The following is a 15,290-nucleotide window of genomic DNA, read 5'->3' on the forward strand; positions in this document are numbered from 1 at the left end:
TTCATAACTTTGTCTAGCTTCAGTTTGAAAGCCTTCTCTACCACAGCTCCTGTTGAGCCTGGTTTTGAGAATCTCTGTGGTTCATTAGATAGCAACCTTCTTTAAACTTCCTGCTCGTTAGGCTTTGCACCTGCATTACCTTGTACTGGAAATATTTCTTTTTCTTCTTTCCTATTTCTAGATAGTGATCATACCTCTCTCACCTTGCGCTGCTCCTTTTGTGCTTTCTCAAATACTAGTTTTTCTTCTGATAGCTCTTCTCTGAATCTGTGTATGTGTACAGCTTTAAGTCCATCTCTATTGAAAACATATAGCTGGGAATGTGTGCTGCATTTCCAAATAAGGTCTCTGCTGGGAGCATGGAGGAGAGCCAGAACTTCTGTATTTCTGGATGATGTGTGCTGTGATCTCACTGGGTTTTCCTGCTGCTGCATCACCTGAACAGTTCAGTCACCTTCTGATTAGCGAATACACTGAAACTCTTCACAGTCATTTCTGACAGATAAGTTCCTAGATTCTTGGTTTTTTTACTCTGAGTGCATGATCTTGCATCTTCTCATACTGCATTTTATTTCTCTTACTCCAAGCAGGAGTCATCCTACTCTCACAGAAGAGTGTCCTGTTCATCCCTTGTACCAGGGGTGTCTCTTTGCACTGTGTTACCAACAGGTTTTGCCAGCATGTTTGTTTTTCCCCCCACTTGGAAAGAGGGGAATTCTAAGATCTTTCCCATATCTGTGATTTTTTTTATATCTTACCTTTTAAAAAAAAACCCTAAAAATTACTTGGGTAGCCCTTAATTTAATTTTTCTTTATTCTAGAATCAATTAACTTTTATTTATTTTACTATTATAAATTAGTTCAGGGCAATAAAATTCAGTGCCTTAGTTCAGTAGTAAACTGCAGTAGTTCAGATTAAACAGCTGCAGTGCAAAACGGAGAAGTCCCCTCATGAGTGTTTGAAAAACTTAGCCAAGCTTGGTTAGATTGGCTAGAGTGCTGTAATGGTGAAACGAAATATTCCATGATCAGGTATACACCAAAAAAAAAAGCAACATGTGGTATAAGAGTGCCCTACTGATGGAGGCTTTCAACGCTTGGAATTGTATATATATGTCATAGGTCTTTGCTTTAGCATTTAAAATGTGCCCAGGATAGATGCTTTCACCTTTGGGCTAGACTCCACTTGTCTGTAGGGGTTTTCAATCCTGAGTGCTGCTTTAAAGCTGAAGATAAACTCTGGCTGCAGGTGCCACCAGTTTTGCCCCTGCTGATGTAATTGCTCTTTAGCATCCCCCATGTCCACTTGTTAGACTGCTGTATAAGAAACCCCAAATGAGTCTGCATACGAGGTATACATGAGCATCCCCTCACTTAAAATGTTCAGCAGGATTTAAAATATCTTGCTTGAAAAGTTTGAATTCACATTTCCTGAAAACATATGTGCCCGCATAAAGTGTTCTTGAACTTTTTTTTGCTTTTACATCCTTAGGCATAAATCTTTTGTCTGATTTCCTGTGGAAGCAAAGTTTGACCAGGTTCTCTGTTCCTTCCTTTCCCACAGTTACTTGTGGGAGTTCAAAATTTAACCTTACAGGTCCCCAAAAATCCTGAAAGTAGGCCATTTAGTTTCCAGTCCAGCAGTAGTTATCAGCATATTAAAACAGCCACAGAGGAAGTATTTGGAAATATCTCACTGTGGGAAAAACATCCAATGGAACATGTATTATATTAAGATGAAAATCAGTTATTCCCAAGAGAGAGGTCTCTGCAAAGCCAGGCTTTATTCATTTTTTGTCCTCCATGTCTATTGCTATTAATAATGGGGAACTTTTCCTGAAGTTGAGTGGTTAAGCTCAGTTTCCTATGCTCCTACTTTCAGAATTCAATTCAAATGCCTCAGAACAGTCATTCCTTCAGCCTAAACTGCAGTCGTCATTGAGTGCCTGTCCCTAGTTGACAGTTCTCATTAAATAGATTTCCACGATATGAATTCCCTTCCCAATTTTATTCAGTGTTTTTGGGAAGCTGTTAGTTCGTACGCTGGTGTGGGCTGTTAGGGCTCTAAATGCAAGTGCTTGGTGAGGCGGTGGGGTGCTACTGAGAGTTATGTGTTATGTCCTTGTACATGTGCAGCTGTAATATACTGCAATAGCGATTCTGCTTTTCACAGTAGTCCAAAGTGACTACTAATGGGATCTGACCTAACTGTAAACACCTTATGAAACAAACCAAACTGATCAACGTAATAGCAGATGCTTAATCAAAAGAGAGAAGGAAGACCTGAAAATCCGATGTACTTCCCCCACAGGGGTTTTACTTCCACTGCCCTGTTTGGGAAAAAGTCTAGCAGACCATGTTTCCCCGTGTGGTTGAGGTTGTCACAGTTGTTGGTACTGAAATGTATATCCACAGTCGAAACTGTCGTAGAATGGTCTTTTTAGTTTGATCCCTGGAGCAGAACTGCTCCAACTGCTCCACCTCAGATTGCGTATTTTAAAAGTACTAAATTATCCTTTATTGCCCAGTGAAGAAGTTACGCTTTTACCAGGTATTTTCTGACTGAGACAGACTTCTGAGTAAGGTTCTAAATAAAAATATTCTGCTCTTGCAGATCTGTTGTTGTTCATTGTAAATGACAGTGTAATGGTTTGATTTCAAAATTTCAAAAACATGAGAAGAGCTTTGGAAAATTGTTTAACACTATTTAGTTTAGTATGATTTAGTTCAAATCCATTCTACATTTTTTTCTTTTGTATTCTTGGTTCACAGTCGCTGTAAATACCTGTATGATACAATAAAAAAAAAAAATAATTATTTGAGCTGTTGCCAGTAAATTGACATTTGTGTTTGTGGAAAGAATATTTTTTATGCCAGATTTCCTGAAGAAGACACTCTGGAATATAAAGTGCTGCATTGAATCTGTGACACGAATGCTGTCAGAACAAAAAGCAAATGCTAACAGATCTGGTCCTACAACAGTTAAGGTAGTTACGTTAAATAGGAATGGGCGTGTGTCAATGATGCATTTCATACCTTTCCTTTGAAAAGAGTTGTCCCTGAGAGCTTTTCTCCACTCCCCAGATACCCATTTACATTTTACCACCTCTGTCCCTCTGCAGAAGTCAATAATCCTTCAGGCAAAGGATAAATATGTTCAGTGTGTTAAATGCCCATAGGATTAGCTGCTGAGAGCTATGAGATGTACAGTAAGTGGTAGTCATTGTGTGTTTTCTAAGTGAAACGAAGTTCCCATGTACTTGCTCTGTCTTGCTCTCTCCCCGAGACCAGCAGGTCACACTGCATTAGCTTAAACCTCTGAAAAGTTTTTTGTGGGGCTACCTATAGGAAAGTGTCAGTGCAAGAAAATATGAAGAGCTTGCCAGAAAAGATCCTTATAATGGCTTTTTGTTGTTGTTAGATGCGTTCTGCTATGGACTGTCTATATAAAAAACTGCTTAACAGTGACAGTACCCAACTGCAATATTTTTGGAACATGGGTTGTGTCTTGTGTTGTACTCAAAAATTAAGAACATTTTTAAGAGTAGGTCCTTATGAAGTTTAAGCCACAGTTTCATATAAAGATGTTTTTTTGAGGAAAATTTGGAGATTCAAAATACATGAGATGCTATTGTATAAAGTGAATGATATACAGAAGACATAATTCAAATCAGAAGATATTTTTTTTAACTCTTACTGAAGTTTTCAGAGAAAATATGGAGAAACTTCTTAATGTTTTCCATCCCACCCCTAAGTACAAGGCAGTACTGCTTCTATGGGAATTGTATCCTAATGTCCTGGATATGGTTTAAACTTTTATTTTAAACTTAATTCTGCACTGGACATGTCAGCCTGCATCATGTCTGTAGACAAAATCGATAGAGATTACTTTATTATTCTGTAATTACTTACATTGACTGCTGTGTTTTAAATCACTGAACCGTAAAAATGTTTTCCTTGATGTCTCTGTTAGTGAAAAAATTATGTTGAAATAGCATGTTGATGAATACCCACCATTATTAGAAGCATTTCTTCCTTCAGTCATTAAATATCATAAATCTGGGTGTATACTTAAAACACGTAAAACAGACTTACAAACATTTAATATAAAAAGGAACATTTACATAACATAGTGAAATAAAATGTTAGTGATAGGATACTGTAGAGTACTGGGTTGGTGATCTACACTCTTGTAGCACAATAAACATTTTAAAATTTCTGTCTTGGTGGGGAAAAAAGGGGGAACACTAAGGCATAGTATTTATTTTATTTGGCTGCTGTTGTTCTTCCCTTAAGAAAAGATACAGAACACCAAAATAACTTTTTAATTTCCTTATTTGGATTTGTGGGACTAAGTACATCATCTATAAAAGAAATAAACCACATTTTTAATTATGGTGGCTTTTATTGCTTTATTAGTAAAGAGATACTACAGAATACGCACTCAGGTGCATGTGCTTAGAGGCTGAAGAATCGGTGTTTGCTTGTGTTTCTTTAATTTTAGAAAGAGGAAATAGAGGCTCTAAAGGTGGTATTTTGTGTTGTCTTATCTCTACTGTACTTGCTTGTCCTGTCTCAGTGGCACTGAATTACCTATAGAACCGTTCACTGGGAATTGCATAACAATGTGACACCTTTGCTCTCTTCCGTCTTTCTGCAGATGTACTTCAGCCACTTTGCAGGCTTTATAAATCTTTCATAAAGTGCTGACTGGCCGAAGCATAAAATGCTTACTGACATGTTTGGTCTAAAATGAGTAGTGTAGTAGAGCTCTCCAACCAGAATTCCTCTTGTATTTTAACATTTCGTTCTTGTGGCTGTCTGTCCCATTGTTGCGTTTATACTTGTTTTCACATACAACTGCATTTAAAAAACAAAACAAAACCCTCACAACAAAAAACTATAGAGGAATACTATTTAAATGAAGAAAAGTTTTTGGTACCATTTCACTCATGTTTTGCTGTTTTCATACTTTTTTGCTATATCCAAAGATTTTAATTTCTTGTCCAGTAAATAATCTGAAAATATATTCTTTTTTTAAAATACTGGATTAGTAGGATGAACCCAATGATCACTTGAGTAGAAACTGCAACAGAAGTTGCCTTTTGTTATACAGAATGGCACGCTTTAGGGTAGGAGAAAATCATTATGCTCTTAAAATAGGAGGAACATATTCAGAGCAAAGTAATTGTTAGCTTTGCATACATAAAGTGGTGACTCACTTTGAGGGTGGAAGTAATAAAACGCTGCTTTTAAGATTGGAAGATGTGATAGGCTTTGAGCTGTTGTACAGTTCAAAATGGAGATGCCTTTTTGTCCTTAAGATAGTTTCACATAATTGTTTAAGTTTTCATTTGTTTTAGGGTTTTTAAGAAGTAGAAGCTTGGAGTTCCCAGATATACTGTTTTTCCTCTGGTTTCTGAACATGTGTGTAGACTGTTTAAGTGTATATATGTACGCATGCATGCTCACTTATTAAAAGCTACATGTATATTTATAAAATGCTGTTTTGACCTCTGTCAAATTAAGATTAGGGCTTTGGTGTTAGCTGTTTTAGCAGTTCATGTTTTGTATTAAAAAAATTTTGTACCCCTGTTATACTTCATTAGGCCTATGCATATGCAGCTTAAATGTTTCTCACTAAATTACCCTGCTATGTTTTTACTGTGTGCTAGTTCCTTCTGATGCTGCAACTCCAAGTGTTCAGTTAAGAAACATTATAGTTGCTGGCTTCAGCAAAGCTGTAGTTTAGGGCTGTTGCAGAAAAATAAGTGCTTGTTATGCAAAACATACAAGTTGCTTTTGATCCTTATTACTTTGCATGACTCCTTAAACTAGCCATTGTTTAATGAAAATGGAAAACAAGGTAAAAATTACTCTTCAGTTACGTTGCTATTTGTGGTGTCTTCAGTCTGTGATAGATGATGTTACTGAGGCAAAGCGTATGTCCTTAGACGTACTCATATTGTTGCATGGTCTGGAAGATAAAGCATGTGCTAGATACAGCCTGTACCTGCTTTAAAACATTCCAAGAAAACCTTAATTTTTACTGGGATACTAAATAATAAAGCCAGTTCTAAACTGTTGAACGGAATGATAGCTGAGTACAAGCACAGAGTGCTTAAAAATTTCATAATGAGGTGATATTCAGTAGCACAGCAAAGATACCTTTTGTAGTGATGTTCTGATGTGTTTCCCAAAAGCAGAGATTGATATTCCTAGCCATTTTCTCCACTGGATATAATAGCATGGTTTCATGATGTTATTTTCTAATCATGTTCTACTGCAAGTAAGAAATTAGATGTAAATATCCTGGTGTGGGTCAGACAACTTTGTGCTGGTTGCCGGCACTACCAAGGTTGTTGAACATTGCATTTTATTCCTGCTCTGCTTATCAAAAACCATTTACCAGACACTGTGCTCCAGGAGTGACAGGCGTCGCCTCTTACATGGAAGACTTAAGCACATGCGGTTTTTCATTGTCATCAGTGCCTTACATTTTTTCCCCCATTGTGTACAACTCTGTACATTAAATATCTTAAATCGCAGTGTATGACTAAGGTAGAAATGCATGTATTTCTCACACACACTGTTCATTCATCTCACAATTTAAATGTTTCAGCTTATTTAATTTTTGTATTTTTTCCCTCTCACAACTTCTCACCCTAACTTATCGGGGGTAGGGCAGTCAAAGTGGATGCTGCTTTCAGGCATGTAGCACAGAGATGTAGTATTCTGCAAAGATGTGAGCATGTGCTTCATGCTTGTGAATAGTCCTATTTGAGTAGGATCAAAGTGAATGGTTAGGTTGACGTAAGTAAAATGCCCGCTTCTGATCTTCTGCTGTCACCACTTGGCAAGTCCAGCTCATCCAGCATGGCTTTGACTTGAAGAGTTATTCTGAAACCAGTAATCACCAAACATTCAGCTGATCGTCTGCAGTCAAAAAATGTCAGAAGGCTTGCTTTTATTTGCAATGTGTATCATCAGTTATTGTGGAATTCCCTGCCTCTTCCTATTGCCTGTGTAATAACAAAACCTAAATCCTTACTGTTCATTTAAAACTTCAAATGCAGGCATTATATTAAACATAGCTGGATTTAATTTTTTAACATACTAACTGGATTTCCTTTGACGTAAGGTTCTTAAGGATTTTTATTGCATTGTTACAAAATAAATTCAAGCATTAATGGCATGGAGATATTTGAAGGGCAGTATGAAAAATCGAACACGTTTAGGTGGGCTCAATACTGTGTGGATATGCACCTCCCTGTGGGGTTAATATTTATTTGTGATTGAAATAGTTATTACTTTATAAAATGTAAAGCTCTCACACTATTGTATCTTTGTGAGTTATCAAATGTGCAAATCTTAGATGATTTGTGCATGTGCCTCAAAAAAATATATGATTTGTACTTGGAAATAAGCCTGGACTACCTGAATTCTAAGAGATTGTACCTTTAGGAGTATTTATCAACACATTGCAAAAGCTGTGGTGGTTCGTTTACATTCTACCTATGGAATGTATACTTGTGGAATGACTTGAATCATGATTAAAAAATGTATATAGTGGCCTGGATATCAGTAAATACAGTTCAGTTTTGTGCTAATTCGAACGTAGAGATCAAAAAGGGAAGCGGCAGAGACAAGAGATACTATAACTAATGCACTCCTTCATACTGTATTTTCTCCTTCTGGTATATTATCAAAAGTGGTGAGCGTAATTAGATTTTTCTGGAGGCAGCATCCATGTCTGTATATATTAGAGTATTGCTTTTGTAATTGCCCTTTCTTTGTTGATTGGTATATGAAGATCAACTCTAGCTCTGGGCTTTATTGAAGCTTTCTAGGATTATTAATGCCTGGTTCCTGTTTTTTAGCCCCTCTTAAACAATACTTCCTTAATATTTTACCTGGAAAATGTAGCCTTTTTTGCTGTCAGCGATGCAGTCATGCTGGAATAAGGAAGAAATCCTTTTCAGGTGTATTAGAATAGGAAATGCCAGTCAGTCTAAATAAGACTAAGGTTTCCAGTTGTGTGTGCTTTCACCACAAATCCTAAAGCTGAGGTTCTTTCAGGGCATGTTCCATGAACAGACTTAAACCAGGCAAGCAGGAGTAAAACCATTCAGTACCTTTAACTATATGGAGCTAATAATTTTCTCAATCACACTCTCTTGTGACTTGCAGATGACTTTTTTCATAACCTTTTATACTGCTTGACCTAACATATCTTAGTGAGCTCTTATTTTCAGTTCCATCCAGGGAGAATGGTAATAGCGCCAAGGTAGCATTCATAACTGACATGGATGGACACGTTCTTAGAACAAACACACCTCCATAGACAGTACCTGCCTTGCCTGATTTGAAAAAAAACCAACACCACACACACACAAAAAGAAAAAGTGGGCAAAGTTTTTTAAATTACTGAAGCATTTATTGCATACCAAAATTGATATATTAACATACTTTTATTAACTTAGTAGTAAGATGCAAGCTTCTTAGGGAGATGAGTAATTTGCACCCAAAATAGCATTTAAGTATTTCTTCAGACAACATATATTTTCCTTATCAAAGTTCTCTTTCTGCAGTCTGGCAGTGTTTACGGTTCTTAGATTTTCATGGAAAGTATGCACATAAAGCAATATTAAAAATATACATCACAAATCCTGGTGGATCACAGAATGACAGGGATTGGAAGGGACCTCTTAAGATCATCACGTCCAACCCCCTGCTTGAGCAGGGACACCTAGAGCAGGGGGCACAGGAACGTGTCCAGGCAGGGTTTGAATATTTCTAGTGAAGGAGACAGGATGATTGTTAAACTATCAAATACACTGTCTCGATTGTTCTTCAGCACCGTGTGTGAGCAAACTAATTTCAGGCTTGTAGCTCTTTGCAGTTGTGTGGGTCTTCCCACATTTCCAATTTGCCATCATATTATTTGACTCAAAATATAACAGATAGCTCAGTGGCTTGGATTTTACTTGTCCCTAATGTACTTTGTCAACTTCAGAAGCAAAAGAGCTAGCCACATCCAGAGCAATGCTTTTTTAAGTATGTGACTTTACTCACTGTTAATCCCCATTCCACAGGAAACCGTTAATATTGAAACTAGCACAATATTCATATGCGCTTTAATTCTACCCAAACCCCATAGCAACATATGGAAGGCTTTTGGCGTAAGGGTTATTGCTCGCTGGCGTTCGACCTCAAATACAGGTTTTTTTAAAAATCTCGTTTGCAGCAATTTGGTGGTATGTTGCTGACCTCTGCATGAATAAAAAAAAAAAAAGGCAAAACTCAAACTTCTATGCTGCATTCTCAAGCCCCAGTGGTTCTCTTAATATACTTGGTACTGGCAGAGAGTAAAGTGTGACATAAATGATTTGAATTCATTTTGCTCTGTATCTACCTCAAATTGTAATGATGCTTTTTCTGCTCCACCTATAGCTTCCTGCAGATTTCACAAAGCTGCACCTTACTGACAGTCTCCACCCACAGGTGACCCACGTTTCATCTAGTCACTCAGGATGTAGCATCACTAGTGATTCAGGAAGCAGCAGCCTTTCTGATATCTACCAGGTAAGACTGGAATGGATGCTGATGGGAGGTGCAACTGCCAACAGTTTTGACGTTAATAGCTGAACGCCTGTACTATCACACTTTGTCAGTTTTTGTCTGAAGCAGCACTCAATAGATTTCAAAAAAATGTATTTCTGTTTGAATCGTAATAATTTCAGGGTTTTATCTGCTGCGTACTAAATTTGATATTTGGGAAAACTCGGCAAGTAATCTGCAGCACGGTGACATGAGGTGTTGCCTTAGCTTGTCAGGATCCAAGTCAACAATGTAGAGGTGTGGTGTTTGGCAACATTTCAGGATTGTGCTTCACTAATTTTATTTGTAATTTGTGATTTTGTGGGAGGAAACGTTCTCCTTGCTCAAGTTCAGGAACAAGTGTGACCGCTCCAGCAGAGGTCCCTGGTGAGACCTCGGAGGTAAAGGGGTTTTGTTCCTGATTCCAGCGCTTCACTTCGTCTTTCTGTCTGTCCAATTTGCCGTGCATAAAAACAACAGCTGTGATGTTCAGTGCTACAAGACTAGACTTTGAGATCTGCTGATGAAAAGTGCATGTGAGATGGGTGTTATGATTAAAAACTGGATCAGAATTTCAAAACTATAGATTTAGGATGTTGTAAAGTGAGGGATTTTTCTTCTTCTGGATGCTGTTTTGCAGTTCTTAAAGGTATTGGCTTCAAAATCTAGAACATATTCAGTGTTAGGGAGAAAGAAATATGCAGCGAGCAGCCTGTGCTGGCATGACTTGAGGGATATATTCCAGTTTCCCCACCCCGTAGAGACCTGCTGCCAGCATCTTGGTGGTGCTTTCTCTTCTGGCTGTCCTGGGAAACATGGAGAGGTTGAACTGGTGAGATTTTTTAAGTTGTTGTACTTCTAGGGGTGCTTCTTGTCATAAAGATCTATGCTCTTTGTTTGGAGCAGCTTGAGTTTGGGGAGATTTACTGTTAAACTGCTCCAGAGGGTCCCTAGAACACTTTGGGGTATGCATGCTTCCATTAAATAAAAATTAGGGAAAAAAAAATTGAAATAAAGGTCTATATCCTTAATTTGATTTTTACAGCTCTTGCAGTGTCAGAGAGGAGGATTTGTCCTTCTGATAAGAAACTGTAGCAATTTCTTAGTCTGAAAAAAAAAAGAATGAAATCTAATTAATGTTGTCCTACCAAAGCAATTGTAAAATATTTAATGAGACCAGTTCCATATGAAGTACTGTTTACTAGAAGAGGAATAATGTTTGTTTGGGATGCATTTTAAAAGGCATCATGTCACCATTTTAAACAATGGGAAAAGCACAATCTATACCAATACATACAAGTTCCGTTGTGAGCATAGTTGTAGCATGTAGTCTGCTTCAGGTGAATAAGTTTGTTGGCTTTTTCTGTGGGAGAAGATAGGCTGTAAAAAGGTCCCAGTTCAATTTAGGCAGTCATTGCAATAATGCAAATGTTTATTTTTGTGAAAAATGTCAAAGTAACTGAACACTTTAGGCATAGCATATGCCAGTCAAGTATGTTTGTCAGAATTTCTTCTGAGAGGGGAGTACTTCGAGGCAGGATTTAGATTTATACTTTGAGGGTGAAGAAGATGTGAAATCAGCTTTTATTTTCAACTCCTCTATAGACTTTCATACCTTTCATTCCAAAGATTTTACAATTTAACATAAAAAAGAACAAGTACCTCTAGAGACGCAGTTGTAGGTGGCTTTTAGTTATAGTTGGCTTTTAGTTATAGTTGTACAGTTACTCTCTAGATAAAGTGGAAGTCAATTTTTGCAGAGTTTCAGCAAAACTTTTATAACTGAAAAGGATCACTGAATTTCTGGGAAACTAAAAAAATACTAAACTGGGAAACTAAAAAAATACTGTACATAAGCTTCAGAGAAATACATCTTTCTGTACTCACCAACCTGTTGTGTGAGTCCCATAATAAGTTTGCAATAATGGAATCAATGGGATGGCTGGTGTTTGAAGAGAGTTAATGGTTTTGTGAAGTATTTATATGAGGAACATTTACTTTTTAATATTCTCTCCAATTTAATTAAAATATAATTGAGGATACCTTGTCATTCCTGGTGATGTTAAAAAATATTATCTCATTTCTTAAATAAAGCTACAGTTAATACCTCATTTAAAGATGTATTGGAACAGATTTATTGACCTGTGTAATTGTACAGTGTCACAGTAATTATTAAAATGACCTATGTCTTTATCAACATCAAGAAATATAAGCATGTATTGTGGATTGTAGCCCTGTGTTTGTGTTAATACACATACTTGAAGAAACATTTATTAAAAAAAAAAAAAAAGAGAATTGATAAGTTCAGGTGAGGAAACTGATATGGTTCTTAAATTATTGAATTTAGGATACCAAGTATTGTTTGATTTAATTTCTTACCTCAATTTCAGTTGTAAAGGAATGTAATTTAGCAAGTTAAGTTCAGTTAAAATACTGCCAAAAGCAAAAGCCACAGCAAAATGAAGTGGCTGCAATTTCAGTTCTCTGGGGTCAAGTCAAGAATTAAATAAACAGAAATACTTTTTAAAACTCCTCTCAATTATTTGCCTTTTAATTCTCTCCCAAGTGTTTATTCAAAACCAATAAATCATAACCAAATCATCTACATGTTGGTTTTTTTACTTCAATTTTTACTCAGTGTCGTTGTTCCTCTGATTCTGATGTTTTGTATATAATGTCATTTTTCTGTTCAGTAGAATGGACTGCTGTTCATTATGTCTAAGTAGAAAGGAATAATTTAGAAAGAATGCTATGTTATCTTTCAATAGATAAACAAGAGAAACGCTTTCTTTTTTCAATTATTCTATTAATTAGATCTGTACTGTTGAAATCCGAGTTAATGATTTGTCAAGTTTTGCATCCTAGTAAGTTTTAGTTCTGTAGCCTTAAGAGCAGCTGTTTGCAGTGAAAATACATTCATGGCCTTTTAAGATTTTTTTTAATAAATCATGAAGCTGAATCTTCAGATGCTTTCAGCACTGAGCTGAGACTATTTCCTTTTAAATATTAATGCTGTAACTAAATTTGTTTGTCAAATGTTGCACATGAAAGGACTTCTTTTAGGATAAGAAGTACCCAAATAAAATAACTAATCCTTTGTGTTTACCCCACCCAAGTGTCAAAAATATTTCAGGTGCCAATCAGTAAGGTCCTTAAATGTTATTACTTTTATTTTAGGAAGTAAGTTCATACAGTGACTAACTGCAATGTGACTGGAGAGGAAGGGGATGCTGAATGTCAATAGATTGTGTGCTGGCTTCTCTTTGCCAAGAACAATACTTGTGTTGATCTGGCAAAGCAAATCGTTCCCTGCTGCTTCTCATGTACGGCCGCTCACTCATGTTGCTCATGCTTAGTTAATGCTTCCTGTATGGATGCGTATACCTGTTCCTACATGGTCCTAAACGCTTCCTATTGCTGTCATGTATATTACCAGATGATGAGCCGGGTTTGAGCGCGAGGAGATTTAAGCCTGTGAATACGTGTTATTCCCACTCTCTGTTTTAGGCACGCGGTGTTGTGTTGCCTCAGCTCTTTCCTTTGCCAGCCTTTCTTTGCCTTATCCTGTCCTCAGCCCGGTGGCTTCCTGTCGGCCCTACGTGCCCTCTGGTGTCTGCCCACATACTCCCAGCCGTAAAGGAAACCAGGAACATCCTTTCCGAGACCCTCCCAGGATGTGTGTATTGCTTGGAAACCTTCAAGATGTCAACTTTGTTTTCTCATGAGTCTGATACGGTAACTCTTAGAAGAAAGGTCCATCCTCCAGAACATCTCACTGAGAGAGCCCAAACCTTTATCTCTCAAACCAGAGAGTCCATGCAACGTGCCCCGAAGTAGCTGTATGCAAAATAAAAAGATCTTACCTTAAGATTGTCAGTCTTTCTGACTGTGTCAGCCTCTGCAGTGCAGGGCTCTGGGTAATGCAAGGATGGCTGAAACGGCTCAGGTAAACTAAGTCTTGCTGAACTCCCCCACCCAGTTTCAGCTAAGTCCTATGCAGTACCTTATCACTTCTTTTGAGTTTGGGTCCTCCAATCTATTCTGCAGTTGATAGCCTAGGAGTAACTTTCAGAGTCCTAATTCTGCATGTCTGTGGTCTCAGCAAACGTTGCTCCATTTTGAAAAAAATGGCAATTAGTTGGTGATAGGGGAGGGTGCCGTTCCTGGTGTGCGATGTCTGGATTATTACATTTTTCCATCTCTAGGGAGGAATAGCACTCAGGCTGACTCCTGTGACAGATGTAGGCTGCTGTGCTGTAAATTTTGTAGTAGATAATGAAAGAATAAATATAAAGAGAGAGCAGTAAAAATCTTAGACTGAAGGAGTTCTAAGGTATTTCATGGCCATTTGCACTCATGTTAGTAGAGTATGAAAAAATAATTTTACTACCTTAGATTTATGTATGTTTCGTGTGTATGTAATAGTTACAATTGATTGCTATATATATATGATAATTGTTTAACAAATACGTATTATAATTACATGGCTGAAATTTCACAGAAGTTTACAGTATAAACTTTTGTCCATTGAGTCAAAACCTAATACAAAACAAAACATCAGCCATGTTTTCTCTCTGTGGAAAAGCTGGATCCAGTTTGCATATATAATGACAGGAGGAAATCTTTCAAGATCATGGAACTTTTGCAAGTGATTTCACAAAAGGTGTTCTTGATGTTTTATCAGTATCGGCTTATAAATTAAAGTAAAAATTGAATGTTTTCAGAAATAAACATTCTTAATTTAATTTTTTAGTTTATTTTTTAGCCCTTAAACTACAATGGTAGAAAAATAAGGTGGGGGTGTTTTTTGCAAGCTAAGCTTGACTGCTTTCTTTGATAGCTTCATGGTCTTGTAGGACTGCAGCAGACAATGAACATATTTCTGGTCTGAACAAGTGTCTTCTACGCTTTTTTCATTTTTAATTTTTTTTTCCCCCCAGTACTTTTCTCTTGCATGTTTGGAGATTTTGGATTGACGATTTAGGTGGTGACATTAATCACAAAGGGGATTTGTTATTCAAGATGGTGCATTTTTTTCTTAACATTTCCTAAAGGAAGTGGTTAAAATAAAAATAAAGAAAAGCCTAGGCTAAAATATTCTGTTTAAAATAATAAGAAAATGATAGTGTGGTTAATGATTTTCTAGTTTTTTCTTTTTATATTGTTAACATCGCTGGAGGCGTTTTCCCCAAACCAGTGTAGAAAGCTGTGAAGGCCAGGTAAAACAGACAGTCATATTGTAAGCAGTTTTCCCAAGTCTTCCCACTTTTCTCCCATAGTAAAGCTGGTATGTGTGTGCAGGCATGTGTGGTGAAGAAGTTGTAATATGGGAGGGAGGGTTACTTGATAGTAAAGGTATAGATCTGTTGGATAAGCCAACATTCCTCTTGGCCTCTTCTGATCTTTTTCTCAACAGACACACAAAAATTGGGTGGAGAAGGAAATGAGGCAGTAAAGGAGGTCATCTTCTTTAGATGTTCATGTAGTCCATCACCTCTCTCATGATGTCCATTTTCATGATGCTTCCAAATGATGAAAGGCCAGTAGAGTTGGGCGTAATCCGTTTCCTCTCATACCAGTCTGAAGGGACCAACAGGGTCTTCCATTTCCCCAGTCTGCCCAGTTTGACCTAATGGGAATGAATGATAGTTCTTTTTCTTTCTCCCTCTTAGAATCAGTCAAGGAACCAA

General features: G+C 37.2%; 1 protein-coding gene across 13 annotated transcripts in view; it reads left to right on the forward strand.

The window, feature by feature from the left end:
- RAPGEF2 (Rap guanine nucleotide exchange factor 2) overlaps nt 1-15,290 on the forward strand; it is a 190,209-nt gene that overhangs the window by 131,962 nt on the left and 42,957 nt on the right. For 11 of the 13 annotated variants that reach the window (XM_075091045.1, XM_075091044.1, XM_075091040.1 and 8 more), the window contains one exon: nt 9,454-9,585. The exons of the other annotated variants lie outside the window; for them this stretch is intronic. In XM_075091045.1, the coding sequence (XP_074947146.1) occupies nt 9,454-9,585 (132 nt within the window). The remainder of the gene's footprint in view (nt 1-9,453; nt 9,586-15,290) is intronic. 13 annotated transcript variants of the gene reach the window in all.

The sequence above is a fragment of the Phalacrocorax aristotelis genome, chromosome 4 (genome assembly GCF_949628215.1).
Source record: "Phalacrocorax aristotelis chromosome 4, bGulAri2.1, whole genome shotgun sequence".
Classification (NCBI taxonomy): Eukaryota; Metazoa; Chordata; class Aves; order Suliformes; family Phalacrocoracidae; genus Phalacrocorax; species Phalacrocorax aristotelis.